This window comes from Paramisgurnus dabryanus, chromosome 12, assembly GCF_030506205.2.
Source record: "Paramisgurnus dabryanus chromosome 12, PD_genome_1.1, whole genome shotgun sequence".
Lineage (NCBI taxonomy): Eukaryota > Metazoa > Chordata > Actinopteri > Cypriniformes > Cobitidae > Paramisgurnus > Paramisgurnus dabryanus.
In genome coordinates, this window is record NC_133348.1 from 30,435,361 (window position 1) to 30,457,004 (window position 21,644).

Sequence of the window (21,644 nt, forward strand, 5' to 3'; positions counted from 1 at the left end):
ACCCCAAGAAGCAGTGGGTTACCAGTGCATTTTATAACAGCTAAGGGGTGTTGTTATAGCTGTTATAAAATGCAAAAGTAAAAAAAAGCCATTTAGACTTTAGAAATTAAACATTCAAATAAAGTCATTTGTGTCAACACATTAAAACATTCAAATAAAAAGTTATTTTTGTGAAAGCATAGCTGATGATTTATTGCCTTTTATTCACTTAAAGCGTAACTACACCCTGAACCAACTTTTTTTAGTTAATGATCTGTAAGAATGATGCTTTATTAGTGCTGTTCATTGATTTTAGTAACTTTTTTAACATTTGGATATAAAGTGTTTCAATACTACAATATATGGTGTAAAAACATCTGAGTGCTGCCCTCTTCAGGTTGAACGGTGCCTACTGCAGTTGAATTTTCTTATTGGATGTTGGGTCCAAAAATACCTTGTGATGTAAGCAGGTTCAAGCTCACCACGCCCTTGTTACGATCTCACCACACACTTGGTTCGAGTTTAGTTCGTCCCCTCTATCTCCGTTGGGATCTGCCCACTTTTCTTGCATTTTTTCAAATATTGCAGTGGGTGGAGTCAGGCTCTGACCAGGGGTTTAGTTACTCTTTAAGTTAATAATGGTTGTGGTCACAGTTTCAATCGCGGATCTTTAATGTCAGATACGACTGACCAGTTTGACTAGCCTAAAACTTGGATAAGATTTCCTAAAAGTTTGGCACCCACAGCACACATTACAGACACTGATTTACAATTGCGGATGTGTTCTACATATACCAATAAAGAACGTCTCGGTTACGTATGTAACCCTCGTTCCCTGAAGGAAGGGAACGGAGACGTCACGTCGTGACCGACGAATTGGGAACCGCTCCGCGGGTGACCTATATACTTCGAGAAACTATGAAACTATGAAATACGCCAGGTGCGTATATAAGCCGCAGGTGCACAATACCAAATCAGCTATATTATTGCTGAGAAGCCGAGCAACAGTGCCTGGCCTGAAAACAGCAATGGAACAGCAAACTGTGGCGACGGGACGTGAAGTCTCCGTTCCCTTCCCCATGATAGTGAACCAGCGAACTGGGGAAGCGTCTAAACTGAGCGGAGCTAGAACACTGCGGAAGCTATCCCCTAAGAAGGTTGAATGGATGACATAAAAATATGAAACAACCGATAGGTTGCTCATAAGAAGTCTCTGAACAAAACATAGTATGCAGAGAGATACAGAGCAGGCTCTACTAAGGAAAAACGTGGAGGATTAGAACCCCACGGAGTATACACACAAATGAACCCCACGTAGGGGACAAATGTGGACGCCTAGCCTACACAGGTTTACAGAGAATACATCAGTGATAGGCTGACAGCGGATGCTCCGCAACATCGGCTATCAGGGCGGTGGAGGAGAGCCAAAAACTGTTTTTGTGACGTTTTTGCCTCGACGGCCTTCCATAATGGTGCAAATGTGCAGCACCAAAATAGAGGCTCCAAGCCGACACACGAGCCGACCCTCGGTGTTCTTAACTAGTTAACAGAAAGAACCCGAGAGGATACCGGCTCGACACGAACACTATAGAATCTTATGAACGTATTAGGTGTCGCCCAGCCTGCAGCTCTACAAATATCCGTTAGCGAGGAACCGCGAGCCAGTGCCCAAGATGATGCCACACTGCGTGTAGAGTGGGCACGTAAATTAAATGGACAAGGCACGTCTTGCTTTTGATATGCAAGGGCTATAGTATCCACAATCCAATGGGACATCCTCTGCTTGGTGACAGCTTTCCCTTTCTGCTGACCACCGAAACAAATAAAGAGCTGGTCTGAGGTCCTAAAGCTTTGCGTCCTGTCTATATACACACGTAGTGCACGAACAGGGCACAACAAAGCCAAGGCTGGGTCTGCCTCCTCCAAAGGCTGCGCTTGCAGGTTCACCAACTGATCTCTGAAAGGAGTGGTGGGAACTTTGGGCACGAAGCCGGGCCGGGGTCTCAGTGTTACGCTGGATGCAGCTGGCCCGAACTGAAGGCACGAATCATCGATCGAAAATGCATGAATATCTCCTATCCTTTTGACAGAAGCCAAAGCAAGGAGAGTTAAAGTCTTCATAGTAAGAAATTTAACACTCACACTATGCAGAGGCTCAAATGGGGCTTCCTGGAGTGATTTCAGCACCAAGGACAGGTCCCAAGGAGGAATAGAGGGAGGACGCGAAGGATTCAGTCTTCGAGCGCCTCTGAGAAATCTAATGACCAGGTCGTGCTGACCCACTGTCCTACCGTTTACGGGTGAATGGTGAGCTGATATCGCAGCGATATCGACCTTAATAGTGGATGGTGACAGCCTATTCTCCAAACGACGCTGGAGATACAAAAGCACAACACCAATCGGGCATTCTCGGGGGTTCTCACGTTGGGAACAACACCAGACGACAAACAGGTTCCATTTAAGCGTGTAAGCCTGCCTCGTAGACGGCACTCGCGCTGCAGCAATAGTGTTAGATACCTCTTGCGGTAAATCAAATCCTCCGTGCCCCGTCCAGAGACCACACATGGAGGTTCCACAGGTCAGGGCGCGGGTGCCATAATGTGCCCTCTTGTTGAGAAAGAAGGTCCTTCCTCAGGGGAATCTTCCAAGGAGGGGCTGTCGCGAGGAGAGAGTTCTGGAAACCAACTCCTGGTTGTCCAATACGGTGCCACCAACAGCACGCTCTCCTCGTCCTCCCAGATCTTGCATAGGCTCACCGGAGGGAACGCGTATTTGCGCATGTTTCGCGGCCAGCTGTGTGCCAATACATCCACGCCGAGCGAGTTGTCGGCTAGTGAATAGAATAGGCGACAATGGGCCATCTCTGGGGAAGCAAACAGATCTATCTGCGCTTTGCCGAAGCGTCTCCAAATCTGCTGAACCGCAATGGGGTGGAGTCGCCATTCGCCGGGATGCGCAGCCCGAGAAAGCGCATCCACCTCTACGTTGAGCGTGCCCGGAATGTAAATGGCACGAAGAGACCTCAAATTCTTCTGACTCCAAGTGAGGAGGTGACGGGCGAGATGCGACAGGTGACGCGAGCGTAAACCGCCTTGACGATTGATGTATGCAATGGTTGCAGTATTGTCTGTGCGAACTAATACATCTTTGCCCCGTAACTCATAGCTGAAACGAACGAGCGCAAGATATACAGCCCACATTTCTCAGCAATCTATGTGCCAATGCAGCTGATGAAACGTCAAGATCAAAACGTGCTGCTCTTTTAGGGAAATCACTCTTTTGTGCGAGCTGGTGAAACACACAGGGAGAGGCAACGCACTCACTCGAACTCAAGCCTTAAATAAAGAGACAGAGAGAGAGAGAGAGAAGGGTGGAGAAAACACTGCGAGCCTCCGCTGAGGTGTCTTTGCCCAACCAACTTCAGCAAGCTGAGATTTTTTTCTTCCCTTCAGAGAACAGGATCAACGAAGATCAGTTTTGACAGCTTCTCGTAAGCAGATGTCTGCCGGCTTCGAAGCAAAAAGCTGATTTGGTAATGTGCACCTGCGGCTTATATACGCACCTGGCGGGGCGGCGCCGGCATTATGCAAATACCTGCATGCCAAGTTCATTGGCGTTTTCATAGTTTCTCGAAGCAGATAGGTCACCCGCGGAGCGGTTCCCAATTCGTCGGTCACGACGTGACGTCGTAGTGACCGACTGAAAGGGAATCAATAATTTATATAAAGAATCAATAAACTTGTCAGCAATCAGCAGAAAGCGGTTCCAAAGCCCAGCAGGTAGTACTGTGTTAGGCTACTGTGCACAAAAGCTTGTTTATATATATTCATATTTAAAATACAGAACGTAACTCTACAATTTATGAATGTATAAATGTCTGACCAAACAAATAAAATGTTTATTATTATGCATAACACCTTATTTTATTTATTTAACGAGTAGATTACACATTTGAATGTTGTCAAATCTGTTTTTTGTAACAAGTAAATAGTCATACAATTGTTGACTTTCAGAGCCAGACAGTAACGAAGTACATTTACTTGAGTACAGTACTTAAGTAAAATTTTGAGGGATCTCGAGTATCATTTTTGGGGAGTACTCTTGACTTTACTCAAGTACATTTGAGAGGCAAATATTGTACTCTTTACTCCACTTCATTTCTATACATAACGCTTAGGTTACTCACGTAACCCCGGTTCCCTGAAATAACGGGAACGAAGCATTGCGTCAGTTTGCTGACGCTATGGGGGAAACTCCTGTTTACTCCGTGATTGAAGCCTATTGGTTAACGTCTGTAGAAAATACAGACCAATGACGTTTGAGCCCGCGCGGGGCGTGGCACACGTCCCTATATAAGCCGGTGAAATACGTCAAGAGCTCATTATTATTCGACTGAAGCGCGCAGCCGAATAACACTCGCTGCGTAGACGTTTGTAGCACGGCCAGCGACGCAATGCTTCGTTCCCGTTATTTCAGGGAACCGGGGTTACGTGAGTAACCTAAGCGTTCCCTTTCAATACGGTTCACTTCGCATTGCGTCAGTTTGCTGACGCTATGGGGGAACGTAATCCCATCCCGCCGTGCATACACAACGGACTGAGGTGCCCTTACCGGAGAGACACTGCATGTGGCCCTAACCCAGCATATACATAGCTCTAGTGAGCGCAAGTGTAAGCACCATATATGAGACAGTAATACGCATACAGTGAAGTTTCTAAACGCACCATGATGCATATACAATAGAGCACGAGACGGCGGGTTCCCTGAGCGCGCCGCGAGCTGTGCATGATTTATTAATAGGTAGCCATGACGGTGAGCTAGCAACGCACCGTGAAGGCATACAGAAACGCAGTCGCGTGAATCATTAAGCCGATAAGACCTGTGCTTGTAAGGCAGGGACATCCAGGCTATAAAATCTGACAAACGTAGACGGCGAGGACCAGCCGGCCGCGTTACAAATGTCAACGATAGAAATCCCCGTAGACCAAGCCCAAGATGAAGCCATACCCCTCGTGGAGTGAGCTTTTAAACCAACTGGACAATGTTCATTCAGGGAGGCGTAAGCCAAAGCAATGGCTTCGACGATCCATTTAGATAGCCTCTGTTTAGTGAGCGGCATACCTAAGGAATGTTGTGCGAAGCTTACGAACAGCTGATCTGACTTGCGGTATGAGGCAGAACGGTCCGTGTATATTCTTAATGCTCTGACGGGGCAGAGCGTGTTCGGGGTTTGTTCGCCGTCCGCCGGCGGAAGGGCGAGAAGTTGAACCACCTGAACTCTAAATGGCGTGGTCAAAACTTTAGGAATGTATCCCGCTCTCGGTCTAAGGATCACTTTGCTATCGTTAGGACCGAATTCCAGACACGACGGGTCAATTGAAAACGCGTGTAAATCGCCCACTCGTTTAACCGATGCCAACGCCAGGAGTAGAGCGGTTTTAAACGAGAGAGCGCGCAGGTCAGCCTGCTCGAGGGGCTCGAAAGGGGGACCGCGCAGCGCTTTCAGGACCGTGGACAGATCCCAAGACGGGACCGCGTTAGGTCGCGGTGGGTGTAGTCTGCGAGCGCCTCTGAGGAATTTAATGATGAGATCATGTTTTCCCACGGTGCGACCGGCGATAAGGGCGTGATTCGCCGTTATCGCCGCCACATACACTTTAAGCGTCGAGGGCGCGCGACCGCTGTCCAGCATTTCCTGCAGAAAGGAGAGAATATGCTCCACTTCACAGGTGTTTGGGTTTAAGTCTTTCGTCGTGCACCAGTCAGAAAAAATAGACCACTTTTGAGCGTAAAGGCGCCTGGTAGATGGGGCCCTAGCTTCAGTTAGAGTATTTAACACTCGTCCTGAAAGGCGTGATGGTTGCCGTTCAGAGACCAAACGTGTAGATTCCATAGCTCCGGCTGTGGATGCCATATCGTCCCTCTCGCCTGAGATAGGAGGTCTTTCCTCAGCGGTACTGGCCATGGTGCTGATGTTTTCAACTGCCATAGGTCGGGGAGCCACGGTTGATTGTGCCAAAACGGGGCGACCAGAATTATCGCGCATTTCGTCTCTCTTATCCTCTGAAGGACCTGTGGTAACAGAGCCACCGGAGGAAAAGCATATAGAAGACACGCCGGCCATGTTTGCGACAGGGCATCGTGATGTCTCGAGAAGAAGATCGGGCAATGCGCGTTCTCGTCGGATGCAAACAGATCGATCTCCGCCCGGCCGAAGACGGTCCATATTCTCTCGACCGTCTGAGGATGCAGTCTCCATTCTCCCGGCGGCGGACCGTTGCGCGAGAGAATGTCTGCACCCGTATTGGCTACACCCGGTACGTGAGTCGCTTTTAACGAACGTACGTTCGCGTGAGCCCATAATAAAAGCCGTTTCGCCAGCCTGGATAGGGAGCGAGATCTCAGCCCTCCTTGGTGGTTTATGAACGAAACCACCGTCATACTGTCCGACCGCACTAGAACGTGTTGATGTTGGAGTTTCGGTCGAAAGTGTCGTAGCGCTAAGATAACCGCCCACATCTCGAGGTGGTTGATATGTAGCTGAGACAACTGGTTGTTCCACGCACCGAAGGCGAGTTCGCCGTCGCAGTGAGCGCCCCAACCCGTCGCAGACGCATCCGTAGTCACCACTTTCCTCCTGCTCACGGAGCCGAGCTCCGTGCCCGGGAGAAAAGATGAGGAGATGTCCATATCGAAAGCGCTTTCACGCAGCTGTACGTGATTTTGATTAATAAGCGGCCCGACAACCAAGCACGGGGCGGAACTTTCGCTTTCAACCAAAACTGAAGCGGTCTCATGAACAGCATTCCCAACGGTATTAGTGGGGATGCTGCTGCCATCAGACCCAGCATTTTTTGGAATCGTTTGAGAGGGAGATGTGAACCCGCTTTGAACGATGCCGCCTCGCGTCTGACCGTGAGCGCGCGTTCCTGTGTAAGCCATGCCCGCATCTTTAATGAGTCGAGCGTCATGCCTAAGAACGCGATTCGCTGCGTGGGGGTGAGCAAACTCTTCTGGAGGTTGATTTTGAACCCTAAATTCTCCAAATGCTGGAGTACAACGGTCTTGTGCGCAGTAATTTCCCTCTCTGACTGTGCTAGAATAAGCCAATCGTCGAGGTAATTCAATATGCGGATGCCGCTCTGTCTGAGAGGGGCGAGAGCCGCATCCGCACATTTGGTAAATGTGCGTGGTGCCAGAGATAATCCGAAGGGCAGAACGTTGTACTGGTATGCTGTCCCGTCGAATGCGAATCTTAGGAACGGCCTGTGACGTGGCGCTATCGGAATGTGAAAGTAAGCGTCTTTCAGATCCACTGATATGAACCAATCGCCCGGTCGAATTAACGCCATGATTCGTCTGGCTGTAAGCATTTTGAACGGCCGTTTGGCAAGAGCGCGATTCAAAACGCGTAGATCCAATATCGGTCTGAGGCCGCCGTCTTTCTTTGGAACGAGAAAATAACGACTGTAAAAGCCTGATTCGCTTTGATCTGCCGGGACCGTCTCTATCGCGTCTTTTAGTAATAAAGAACGCACCTCTTCCCTGAGGATCTGCATACGATCGTCTGGGACAGTGGTGTAGAGAACGCCGCGAAACCGGGGTGGTCTCCGAGCGAATTGAAGTGAATAACCGTGTTGGATTACGTTTAGAATCCAGCCCGGCATACCGGGGGTGGATTGCCAAACGTGAAGTTTGACGGCGAGCGTCAATATGCTTATGGACGTTAAGCCGTGTGTGTGTGTGTGTGTGTGTACAGAGGAGGAAATTTGCTCTTTTTGTGAAAAGGTAAAAATTTGTGTTTCGCTGTTACAGCGAGGGTGTGTCCAGCGCCCGAGGGGACTGAAACACGCAGAACTTTCGAGGGCGGGCCGGCCGAAGCGGGACCAGAGCCTCTTTTCCTCCTCAGACTCTTTTCAGGGAGGCGGCGCCGGCGTCGGGTCCAGCGTGATCCGAGGACGGGGACCGCGGTGTCGAGGCGGGCCAGCCGGTCGTGCAGGACGCTGGCGCTTGACCTCCGGTTCAGCTCTCTGCTGGGGCTGAGCTGGTGCTGGCTTAGGGCGTTGAGCTGGCGGCAGTTTTGGGCGGCCGGTCTCAGACGCTGAGGCAGATCGTTTTGGTAGAAAATGCCGCATAGCCTGCGACGATTTCTGTGCCTCAGTGAAGCGCTGGGTGAACCCCTCCACAGCAGAGCCGAAGAGCCCCGACGGTGACACGGGCGAGTCAAGAAGGGCAACCCGATCTGTGTCCTTGATCTCCGTCAAGTTCAGCCACAGATGTCTCTCCAGAACAACCAGGCTGGCCATGGCTCTTCCTACAGCCTGAGTGGCGACTTTAGTGGCGCGAAGGGCCAGATCAGTCGCGCTGCGCAGGTCTTTAAAGGTCGACGGGTCCGGACCTGCCTCGTCCATGTCACGAAGGAGTTTTGCCTGGTATACCTGCAGCACCGCCATCGTATGGAGAGCGGATGCAGCGTGGCCGTCGGCGGCGTAAGATTTCGACGCCAGGGTTGATGTCAGGCGACAGGGCTTTGATGGATGGTTCATCTTCGCTCTCCATCCGCCGGCTGAAGACGGGCAGAGATGGGCGGCGACAGTTTCCTCGAGCGGCGGCATTTTGGAGTAGCCGTGTTCGTCGGCGCCGTCCACTACGGAGAGGACGTGGGAGACGGCGCTCTGAGCTCAGGTGGAGTGGGGAGCACGCCAAGATTTGGTGAGCTCTTGGTGAACCTCAGGAAAAAACGGCGCCTGCCGTTGGCGGGATGATTGACGGCGCCCGGGCTGCAGAAACCACTCGTCCAACCGGCTGAGTTGAGGCTCTGACGGCGGCGACCTTCGATGTTGAGCTCCGCCGTAGCTTGCGTCAAGATGCGGAAGAGCTCAGAGTCGTGAGGACGCGACTCGGTTGGTTCTTCAGCGGCGGCCGTGTGGGCGTCGTCATTCGAAGCCGCCCAATCCTCTAACTCCTCAGAGGATGACATCATTTCCAAGTTGTCACCGGACCCAAAGGAAACCATGCCGCTAGCACTCGGCAGGGGGCGTAGGTCCTCATGGGCGAAGGTGACAGGATGACGGCGGGGAGACAGAGCACGCGGGGGATGAGCCGGCGTGGACTCGGTCTCAGGGCATCTTCCAGCTTCACGGCTCCGCTGCTGTTTAGGCGGGAGAGCACGGGAAGCCTTCCGTTTAAAGATATCGAGGCGGGAGCGCAGCACCGCGATGGGAAGGAACTCGCAGTGGGCGCAGCCCGCCTCGGTGAGTACGGCCTCGGCGTGGGCAGGACCCAGACAGATGACGCACTCCTTGTGGAAATCCTCCACAGGCAAAGGGGCTCGGCAGGAGCCGCAATGCCGAAGCGACATTATCTCAACGCGCTTCTGCTCTTTTAGACAAACTCTTTTTAGGCTCACCGGAAAGCGGCAGGGGAACACGCTGGTGTGTTGTAGTCCGCTGCAGTGCTTGGATCGACGGCGAGTAAGGGCTTCTTCTTCGGAGCAGCGAGAAGGTTCGCGCTGAAGGAGAAAAGTAATGAGCTCTTGACGTATTTCACCGGCTTATATAGGGACGTGTGCCACGCCCCGCGCGGGCTCAAACGTCATTGGTCTGTATTTTCTACAGACGTTAACCAATAGGCTTCAATCACGGAGTAAACAGGAGTTTCCCCAATAGCGTCAGCAAACTGACGCAATGCGAAGTGAACCGTATTGAAAGGGAACCATAAGTACCCGTTACTTCTAAAAAAAAGGAAAAAAGAAAAATCTCAGAAACCCTCAATTTGTTGTTTCCCTCTCAAACGTGATTAGATTGTGCAGGCGCCACTGATTGGGACAGCCTATCAGCAATCACCTTTACTTTTCCGCCAAAGTCACCGTGGTCCAGGCCCGGATTAAGAATTCGGAGGCCCCTGGGCACAATTTCTTGTAGGCCCCCCCACGCACACAATCAAAATATATATATATTATATGGTTCTTTTTGTTAGAAACACCTCGAGTTTTACAGGATTTACACTGACACATTACAGCCGGTGATCACTTCCTGTAGGACAATATCAATACATGTAGATATTTTTGTTGCAAGCAGGGACCTGCACAGAGACCTGCACAGGGGGCAGATGCTCAAGTGAAAAAAGGGCACTTCTCTTAGGCCTAATTCTTTTTTAAACAAAAGATTAAATATATTGACACAACTTCCTTATTTTATTTCCTTCACACACACCCAACTGTTTCATACTCTACAAATTTCTACAAAATAGAAAATAATCAGTTCACATAAAGTGTTTAACACAAGAACAGAAGACAGCAAATGATACTGCCAACAATGTGCATGTTTTCTGTTCTACTAGTTTCAAATATATTTAGAATAAATGACTGCGCCAAGGGGAGGGTACAGTTTCACTAATAATGTGTTTGTTTATTTTGAACGTGGTAGTAAATCTTTTTAATTATTTTGGTGTTAAAATAACACATCTTTAACATAAACTAAAAAAGGAGGGTTGCTGCTATATTGTTAATTTCCTACCCAGTCTCACAAAGTTTCGTGATATAGTCACGTATTTTTTTATTCTTTTTTCGTGCTATTATCACGAATTTTCGTGTTTTTTCGTGATCGTATAACGAATTCCTGTTTTCGTGTGATTATCACGTATTGGTTACTCAACTGCTTTTTCCTATTTTTAAACCATTGTCGCTTCGGTTTAGGGTTAGATTTGGTGCTTGCATTAGAAAGTCACTTTATATATTGGTTTATACTATTTTTTCTGATTTATTTTTTTATATGTCGCCTGGCGTTAGGGTTAGAGTTGGGTTTGGTTAGGGATGTCATTTTATGTAAATCTAACCCTAAACCGAAGCGACAATGGTAAGAAAATAGGACAAAACAGTTGAGTAACCAATACGTGATAATCACACGAAAACATGAATTCGTTATACGATCACGAAAAAACACGAAATTTCGTGATAATAGCACGAAAAAAGAATCAGCAAAAAAGTGGGGAAAAAACTACAGATAGATTGACAAAATAAAAAATAAAGCAACTGAAACTTTTTCAAAAAGTATTGAACTTTAAACTAAAACCTGTTACTATTGGCTTATCTACACTTTAGAAAACGTATCATGAGTCATGTTAGCAAGACAACAATTGTCTTTTGGATAATGAGCTGTAAAACTGAGGTACTGGTAGTCATTTGATCTCCAGTGACTTCCCCACAAGTCAAGAAAAACACAGCTGGAATACGACCTGTGTGAAGAGCTCCTGCCTACCTGTCTGTCTGTTGGCGATGTGTGTTTCACTGTTGCGCACAGATGCAGAGGAGGAAGGGCAATCTGGGCAAATACGACAAACTTTCCCCGTCTGTCTTTGTCGCGCGCGCGTTCCCGCGCAGCTTCCAAACCACGGACAAGCGCGGACGGCTCCGTTCGACACATAAGCAGTACAAATGATTTATACAAATGATTACTTTACCAGGCTGTCAGAGCAGCACTGATTCGCGTCATTTAAAGGACATTCACCTATTCAGGATAAATGAAGAAGAGTAATGGATTGTCTGATGCTTGGCTGGATAAATCAACTGTGCGCTGCTGCTTTTCTCACTCATTCCGAACTTAAACTATGAAGACTACTGCCACCCACAGTCCGCTCGATTCAGCGCGGGATTATTTGCGCTTAAATAGTTAATCTAAATAATTAACAATTTGATTTTACATTTTATTTTCTCCCGTTGCTTGGGCCCTGACTGGGCGTGGGCCCCTGGGCACGTGCCCATAATGCCCATTGGAAAATCCGGCCCTACCGTGGTCAGATTTAGATAAGAGACGAAACAATGTATGAAGAAGCAGCAACCCGTGGCCCCACCTCGCCAGACTATTTCAGTTTAGTATAAGTTAATAAGTTAATGATAGTTTTCGCTTCAAGTGTTTGCTGTGTTTACCAAAACAGAACTTCATCACCGTCTACAAAAATGTAATACCGTTATATTTTCCGTTCTTTGAAAAGATTTCTGTGCATGACTCGGTGAAGTTCACTTCCGGTCATCTTTGACTCATCAGAGAAATGAGAAGCTTGCCACCAGCAAGTAGCCTAACTTACTCAAGCCTGAGTCTCTAATGCATAATCATAAGAGGTAAATATTGTAGGCTACCAAGTATCTCAAGATGAACCAAAAACCGGAAACGTTAAAATACTGTTTCTGTTCGGAACGAACCAATTGGGAAAAAAATCTGGGTTAAAGCCCTGGTCATACAGAATAACATTTCTTTTCAGTTTCCACTAAATTATGCGATCTGAAGAGTTCAAACAGCGAACGGAGCGAGATGTGTGTCCTCTTCCAGATTTGCATCAGATCTGACCTCGCTCTTTCATTTGCTGTACAGATTTCAATCATTTCATGTGGTTCAACGTGCACTGTGGCAGTAGTAATGCAATATTTAATTAAAGCTGCAAGCAACGATGGAAGGGCCCTCGCACGCATGTGAACCGCCACCCTATGGCCTTAGTAAAACAGTAAACCAGGGGGATTTAAATTTAAGTGGGTAAATATAGGTGGATATTCAAAGGAACTTTGATGTGCCACACCTCCTGTCTGCAGCAGGTGGCGCAATGATTGTAACTGATTGTTGTTACATTGATGTGTTCAGGCCAGGACCCTTGTAAAACATATGAAGTCTGTGACAGGTCGGACATTGCATGCCTGAGTTACAACAGCTTTCTCATGGTGAAACATCAAACTTTGCCAGGCCACCACTGACACGCCCTTTAACGAAAATTCCAGATCTTCACAATTTATCATTGTAAAGTCCTTAAGTTCAGACTGACCAAATAGGATGATGATCTGAATAAATTTCTACGAGCAGTAAATCACAGTGTAAAACATGGCATTTCCTGCTGCCAGCAGGTGGCGCTATAACTTTTACTGAATATTGCCATGTTGATGTGTTCAGTTCAGGGCACTTATCAAACATGTGAAGCGTGGGTCAGATTGGACAGTTTAAGCCTGAGTTAGAACAACTTCCTGTTCATTGCGAAATACAGAATTTTGCAGGGAACCACAGACACACCCTCCATTGAAACGTCAAGATCTCCGCAATTTAGCATCGCAAAGGCCTTTAGATGACATAGATCAAATATGGTGATGATCTGATTACATTTCTTGGGGGAGTTTGTTAAAGTATGAAGCCTGAAAATTCAAAATGGCTGACTTTCTGTCAGGTTTGTGCTCCAAGATACTTTTTAGGTCTTGGGGTGATACATGATCCTACCGCATTTCGTATCTGTATGTTTTGCGTGGGGGGGGGGGGGTGCTGCTGTTTTGAATTTTTGCAGGTAGTGCTATCGAGCCTTTTTTACACCCCCCAGGTCTAAAGCCTATATCAAATGAAAATATTCACCACATTTGACACGTGTGCAACGTTTCATGACTTTTTGAGCTTGTTTAGGCTGTCAAAAATGCAATTAGTTTAGCCATACTTTGCCAGGCAGCCATGGACACGCCCTTTAACGAAAACTCAAGGTCATCGCTATTTATCATGACAAAAGGCCTCAAGATTAGTCTGACCAAATATGACGTTTATATAGTTAAATCTCTAAGAGCAGTGAATCACAGCTTAAGACATGGTATTTCCTGCTGCCACTAGGTGGCGCTATGGCTGTTACTGAATAATGTCATGGAAATGTGTTTAGGCCAGGACCCTTATCAAACGTGTGAAGTCTGGGGAAGATCGGACAATGTATGCCTGAATTGAAACAGATTCCTGTTTCATGGCGAAACATCAGATTTTGCCAGGCTGCCACGGACATGCCTGTAGTGGCTATTTGTCCTTAAACTTAAGCAAAACTAGTAATAGCAAACTTTTCAAATGGCCACTAAGGCTACATCATGGGTTAGGCTTTACACATGGTTAGAGGTACAAAAATAAACTAATGTCCATAGCCAAAGATGAGTTCGAGGAGGTTTATTTACACATATAAGCAAGCTCACAGACATTTCCTGCTGCCTCTCTCACGCTGTGGTAAAAAACCATATGCCCTCGCAGCCTCTCTAGTTCCTCCCACCTTAACCTATTTATGCAAATTAACATAGCACCACGTGACCAAACTATAGACTATATATACTAGACTATAACTTAAGCCTAAAATAAACAAAATGCAAAAATTGCTCCAACAATGCCCTTCAACGAAAAGTCAAGATCTTCACTATTTATCATCACAAAGGGCTTAAGATCAATCTGATCAAATATGACATTTATATAGTTAAATCTCTAAGAGCAGTAAATCAAAGCGTAAACAAGACATTTCCTGCTACCTTTAGGTGGCGCTATGCCTGAAGCTGGGTATTGGCATTGAAATGTGTTCAAGCCAAGACCCTTATCAAACATGTGAAGCGTGGGTCAGATTGCACATTGTATGCCTTAGTTATAACAACTTCCTGTTTCATGCGAAAACGGTAAAATTTGTCAGGCCGCACAGAAATCACAGTGAAAATTCAAAATGGTCGACTTCCTGTGGGGTTTAGAGCTTGGTTCCAAGGGACTTTTTTATAGATCTTGAGGTGATAGATGACCCTACCAAATTTCTTATTGGTACGTTTTTTCGCAGAGCAGGCCCAGCCACTAAACGACACTTGCAATTGCAAAGGGCCCCGTGGCCAGCAGAGGGCCCCAAAGAGTCACTGCCAGCTAGTGGTTGAAAAAAAATTATACATCAAAAGTAACATAAAATAAATAAAAAAAATGGATCTACAGCGCTCTTTATCGGGCATCATATTAAGCACAGTTGTTTTTATTTAGTTCTTTATTATGCGAGTTCCCCGCTAATCTTGACCCTGACTGACCCTATGATGTCACTCATCACCTGATCATTGTCAGACTAGGCTTGTTTGAGATGCAGCTTGCCTTGCCTGGAATTTAGACGAGCACAGACGGCTGCAGTAAGGGGAGGAGTGAAAAAACTGCAGGCAAGCCGGATGCTTCATGAATCTCGCTTTGTTGTGGACTGCAAACATCAGCAATGGAAGAGATCGCGTTCGCGTATTTTATTGTGGATTAAATAGATGCAACTGAAATACCAACAAATGCATTTACATTAAGATGTTTATAAGGAGAATCAACAAAGGTGAACTGTTCATTACTGGAAGGCTACTTAGTAAATGTTGGGATGTAATCTAAGTCTAAATTCATTTTTGTGTAAAATATAAACAGCTCACAGTACAACTAATCCAACACCAATACAAAAGTTTAAAGGAATTAATAAAAAATATGAATGTCATAAGTCAAGAACAAGTTAAAAAACGCATCTCGCGCTGATCACCGGTTATGCGCAGATTTAGCTCATCTCAAACAAGCCTATTAACTATTGTTATGCTATTTACATAAGGGATAATATATAGTGAGGCGTTTGTTATAGCGAATGTTAGCTACTTTTAATCTTGTTTGTGGTGTTTAAGATATTATGGTTAATGTTGTTTATTTGAAAAATTTAAACATTTAAGTGTTCTATTTATTATTTTATATAATATTTTATTTAAATGTTATTCTATTTACTCTATTTCATTTAAATTATATATAGGCTGTTGTTTGTGACTCTTAAACTCTGGTGTCAATTAAAAATGTTTCTTTGATGGTCAGTGAAAATCACTTTATCAGTCTTTTTATTCAGCAAGTTCATCAGGGTGTGTTCATTGCACTGCACTGCCATTCAGTTTAGTGTTATCATATTTTTCCTGTTAGACATCAAACATGGAACTCAAATCAAGAACTCAAGGGGCAGTTTCCCTGACAGAAATTAAACTAGTCATGGACTAAAATAAAAGTAGGCTAAGAGCTGTCCAAATTGAAAAAAGCTTGCACTGACATATCTTAAAATACACCAGTGCCCTTTGTTTTGCCTCAAAATGCACACAAATAATGTTTTTAGTAAGGCATGTTTGTAAAAATTGGTTATGTTTTCTAATTAAACTAAGGCAGAGTCCTGGCTTAAGATAATCCCTGTCCGGGACCACCCCAAGGTCTTTAATTGTCATTCTGTAGGCTACATGTTGCCACATAAGAACGTACTCAGGACCAGCAGCGTAAAAAAGATCATTAACATACAGTATAAATAGAATAATTAAAAAACATAATTTAAAAGACATAAATAATATAACATAGTAGATATAATATGTACAGTATAGTTATAAGGTAGTCATTTCTTTTCTTTGGCCTTACTTAAAACGGTCAAATGGTCCCCCGACCAAATTGTGCTTAGGGCCCCCGAAGGTCTAGGGCCGGCTCTGGTTTTTCGTAGCGTGAGGGTTGTTCTTTTGAAATTTTGCAGGTGGCACTATCGAGTCATTTCTACACACCCACTTCTGAAGCCTATACCACATGTACATTTTCGTCACTTCTGACGCGTGTGCAAAGTGTCATGAGTTTTCGAGCATGTTTAGGCCCTCAAAAATGCGATTCATTTCGGAGAAGAAGAAACTGAGCAAAAACAATAGGGCTTTGCACCCACAGTGCAGGCCATTCTGTCCTGCTCCTCGATGCTCGGGCCCTAAAAATGTACTCTTGTACTTTTGATACTCAAGTATTTTTGAAAACAAGTACTTTTTACTTTTACTTCAGTAGACATCTGACTGCAGTACTTTTACTTGTACTTGAGTAACATTTTGCAAGTGGTATCTGTACTTTTACTCAAGTAATAAAGCTGTGTACTCTGTCTGCCTCTGTTGACTTTAGACGTAACACATAAGACACTCTTTTTTGCCCCCTCCTGGCTAATATATTTTTGTTTTATTGTCACCACTTTGTGATTCATACTCTAATTCTTGATGTTTGTGTGTCTACGTTATACAGTGGTTAATTTTTAAGTGTCAGTGTTTCAATTGTTTCAAAATTCTTTAGAATGATAAACTGCTATTAGAGTGCTGAATCTCATTCTGTAGTATCACAGTATTGACAAAAAAAGATACTTCTAGTAAGTGTGCAAACACTAAACATATATTTTCTAGATGATGATGTTTACACTTAATGTACCAACCACCACCAAAGAATTACACTAGTGTCTTTTCTTTGTCATAACAAACATGTATTAAACACACAAAGTTATTAGAATAAAAAAAAACTAACATGCTAAAGGGCTCGTTATAGTTGTGCATAGGTCCTATGGCGTAGCCGCGACGGCGTAGGTTCCGCGTCGGTTTTTATTTATACTTTTGCGTTGTTGTCCGCGTCTACGTGCAAACATGCGCGCAGACCGCCGGTAGGCAGTATCCACCCACACGTGTAACCACAGTAGCAGTGCGACCATCAAAGAAGAAGCTAGGCAAGTTAACCCACAAACGAAGAAGAAACCGCAACTTGTTGTGTATTATTTGAGAAGACCAGCAATGATGGAAATAAATAAATAGCGACTTTTGTTGCAGTTTGATTTAAATCACTCCTCAACTTGGTCCGTCTTTGTTTTCATCGTCGCAAACGGAAATACCCATGACGCAGTTTTTTTAACCTGACGGCATAGAACCTACGCACGACTATCAGGCTTAAGAGTCAAGAGTCAAGTCCATGGCGTTTGGACCAGAGTGAAAACAAATAACATATCACTGTATACCACCATTACCGGTTAAGTTATGTGTGAAATCACTAACTGTGGCTTTTTAAATTAATTGTTATTCATTCCTAGATTTATATCTGTTATTTTTCAGTTGTGTCTGAATATCAAACTAGACAATAAATATATTTTTAGGTTGTCACACGTAGATTAATATGAGGGGGATAATGTTTTTAAACCTTAGTGCACAAGTATTTTGTTTTAGACATTGTAAATGTAATGGTTCAATTAAAGGACTGTTAAAAGAAAAGCTGTTAATTAACAAACTATCAATAAACATACCATATGTTGTAGGGATAAAAGTTATAAATTAGGAGATTTGTCATTTTGACAAAGGCTTAAAACGATACCCTGTATATTCACATAAAACCATCCCGCACTGCTGCTGTAGCCCACCTTTTGTCCTGTATTTTATAGTGACAGTTGGCAACCTTATATGCCTTAGGAGACTTCCATATGGCATTAATGGCAAAAAATTGCTTGCTTGCCATTAATCAGAAGTAAAAAGGTTGGCAAAAAAAGCTCTCAAAATTCATCAAATTGATGCCCCCAGCCCCCCCTAGAGGGGTAATATCCTTCTCACCTTTTTCACCCCTGACCCGTTTTCATGCCTGAAAGGTATATCCAAAAAATAATAATAATCTTTTTGGAGTTAGTTGAACCAATGTTAAAATGATAAAGTTATTTTACAATAGACATATTATTGTTTTTTTGTGTGTGAAAAAGGGTGGGTGGTGGCAGCGGAGCTCATTGGGTGCTCAGCAACCCTAAAGCTCCAACTAGGGGTGTAACAATACACCAATGGCACGGTTCGGATCGGTTTACGGTTTTGGAGCCACGGTTCGGTCCGCTTCGGTTCAGTTTGCTGTAGGAGTAGGGTTCCTGTCATTTTACCAGCAATGCTAAGGAACAATAGATTAACTTAATTTGATATAATAACAACAAAAATAACTTGACTTTTTCTTTATTAACTTTGGCAAACAAACTTAAAATCAAACTTTAACTGTAGTAATGCAGGACTAAATAGCTGTTTATCTGGCAATGAATATCCTTAGCTAAAATGGTGAAAATGTTACTGTTGAAGTCAACTAATGCATGAAATAAATGTACTATGAATCTGTAAATCTGAGTTTAATGTGGGTTTATTATCAGTAATGAACTAATCAAGGTAATCATCACACACACACACGCAAGCACACACACATACACACACACCAAAAGTCGCGTTTTCCGCCATCACTTATTATCCGTTATTTCATGCTTTAATGATAATAAGTGTTTTTGTTTACATATTCATTTTTAATCATGAACTTACAAAACGAGCATACAAGTTAAAATGTGTTTATTTATTTGTGAAGAAGAGAACAGATGAACAAAGACCATGCATCACTTTACATGTTTAACATCATGAAACAGATTTTTTTTCTCGCGCAGTGACATTGGAGGCGATTAAACACGCAAACTTTGTGCTGAACAGGCAAATATAAACAAATCAAATCACTGTTGTGATTAAAATAGCAACAAACGTGTAAACCCCGTGTTTTTACCTCAGGCAGACGACGTCTTGTTACATTTTTACTTTTGTTCTGGAGAATGATCTATGCTCTTCAATTACACTTCGGTTAACCCGATCTGACACGCACACGCACAAGGTAAGCACGCGAACGCAAGCACACACACACACACACACACACACACACACACACACACACACACACACACACACACACACACACACACACACACACACACACACACACACACACACACACACACACACACACACACACAGTTACGACAGATTGTGTGTGTTTTGTCTACGACACGAATTTCATTCCTGTACTCCACTGGAAACCCAAAATAGTCCCACATAAGAGACTTAAATGTGTCCGGGGATCTGCAATCTCAGGCGGAGCAGCCAACCTGTGACCAACGCTCACTCCCAAGTCAAATGACATGACATGCACTTGGAAAACAGTAACTTTGGAATACACTATTTAGAACAGCATTTAAAAAGCTCTTATTAGTCGTTACTAATACAATTTAAACAAATGTATGCAAATATTTTTTTTTTATTAATAGACACGCCACGGGAGTATCACGATTCATATTGTGAGTGGTGTATCGCGATCGGTCGGTTCGGTTTGTAATATCGTTACACCCCTAGCTCTTACCCTAGAATCACCTCTGGTCAAGTCCAAATAAACAAACACTGATCACTATAATGGTGAGTTTAAATGAAACAGCCAACATCTAAACCTAAGTTAAGAAAATAACTCTACAAGTAAGATGCAATTTTAGGTTTCAAACAGAACATGACAATATTTGACAAATATTTGATTCTTTTTATATTTTTCTACTGACTTACATTTAAAGGGAGCTCTTTTACTGTTATGCTGTCTATCTGGTCAAGAAGATTTGTTAAACATCCTGTGCTTTGATTCTGAAATCACAATTAAGTTTTTCAATTAATGTTTGAAATGTATGCTGTATTAAAAATATATACATTAAACACTACAATAAATCACACATACAGGCTATAAATGTATAATGAAATAAAATACACTATATGAATCATTATTTAAGTGTTATTGATAGACAGGCAAATCCCCAGTGTTAAATGAGCACTACCAGTGTTAAATCAACCCTGATTGGTTTATATATAATCCACACGCAAATGGGTGAAGTGATGATTGAGTCATTAATGGTGAACACCTGCTGGGTCATTCTGTGTCAAATCAAATACATTTACAAGTAATACTAAAATGATGAAGAAAGTCAAAATATTAAATGCAATCGATGAATACAGCAAAATTCCCAATTAAATGAACACTGCTGGTTTCTATATTATAGGCTGACCATACGTGCCATTTTCTCCGGACACTTCCTGGCTAGGATTTCGGGTGTGTCCTCCGGAAGTCACATTTGTCGACCGAATACATCATCTGGGTACTCACTTTTCAGTTAAAAACAATATAGCATTAAGATTTATTTCTCTCAAAGGGGACACATCATGAAAATCTGACTTTTCCATTTATGGAGAGACATTGAAAAGCAATAAGACTGTTAACCCTCAGGCGGGGCTGTTGACATGCGGGCTCCGGACGAGGTAAGTATCTCTTCCCTGGACTTACAAATTGTTGCTGGGTAAGTTTAGCTTTAGCTCGTGACACAGTAAGTATCTTCCTCTTTACAGGTTTCTCTAGGGCGTACGAGTTGTGCTGGGTGAGTTTAGATTTAGCTCGAGGCACAGTAAGTATCTTCCTCTTTACAGGTTTCTCTAGGCTTACGAGTCGTGCTGGGTGAGTTTAGCTTTAGCTCGAGACACATTAAAAATCTCCCTCTTTACAGGTTTCTCTGGGCTTACGAGTCGTGCTGGGTAAGTTTAGCTTTAGCTCGTGACACAGTGAGTATCTTCCTCTTCACAGGTTTTTCTGAACATTACAAAGTGAGGCCATACATCACCATCACCATCTGACGTAGGAGGAAGCGGGGGGTCCCTCCTGGCGCTAGGTTGTGGCCGACGCGACGGCGCCTCGATGAATGTAAGTTCCGAATCGCAGAGACACGTCCTCTTCCATTTCTCCTAGGGCAGGCGAAGATCTAGACGAGAAAGCAGTCTTTAACATACACTTGCCACATACAGCGTATATATGGCGCCCGGACCCTCTGTCCCCCTTAGCAGCTCCTGCAAGTCTTTCTCATATATCAGTGATTTCTGTTACTCACGACTGGGATGTCTCTAATCAATCTCTCTTCCTACTCCCTCCTCTTCCAGGCGTCCTCCAATGCAGACAGCCCTGCTGATACGACTCGCCCAGGCCTTCGTGTAAACACAACAGCAACAACTCCAACTTCCTACAAACAACAACGCCTTCCTTTCGCCCGGACCAGCCCCGCACTCTTTCCGCCCGCTTCCTAGCGGTCACCGGATCAACGGGGCCTGCGGACTCTTCAGAGGCTGGTCTTTGTTGTGCTGCCCAAGGCGGAAGTTAACTCGCCCGAAATCGACTCCCTTTCTGCATCTTCAATCCACCTTTTTATGTCCCTATCAATTATAGGGACTGCCCAGTCAGTAATCGCTC

The 21,644-nt window shown here is 44.5% G+C and overlaps 1 protein-coding gene across 1 annotated transcript in view; it reads right to left on the reverse strand.

Annotated features, from left to right (window-relative positions):
* LOC135750113 (adhesion G protein-coupled receptor E3-like) overlaps positions 1-21,644 on the reverse strand; it is a 39,791-nt gene that overhangs the window by 8,773 nt on the left and 9,374 nt on the right. Inside the window, exon 2 of the mRNA XM_073816314.1 lies at positions 19,928-20,002. Coding sequence (XP_073672415.1) covers positions 19,928-20,002 — 75 coding nt within the window. The remainder of the gene's footprint in view (positions 1-19,927; positions 20,003-21,644) is intronic.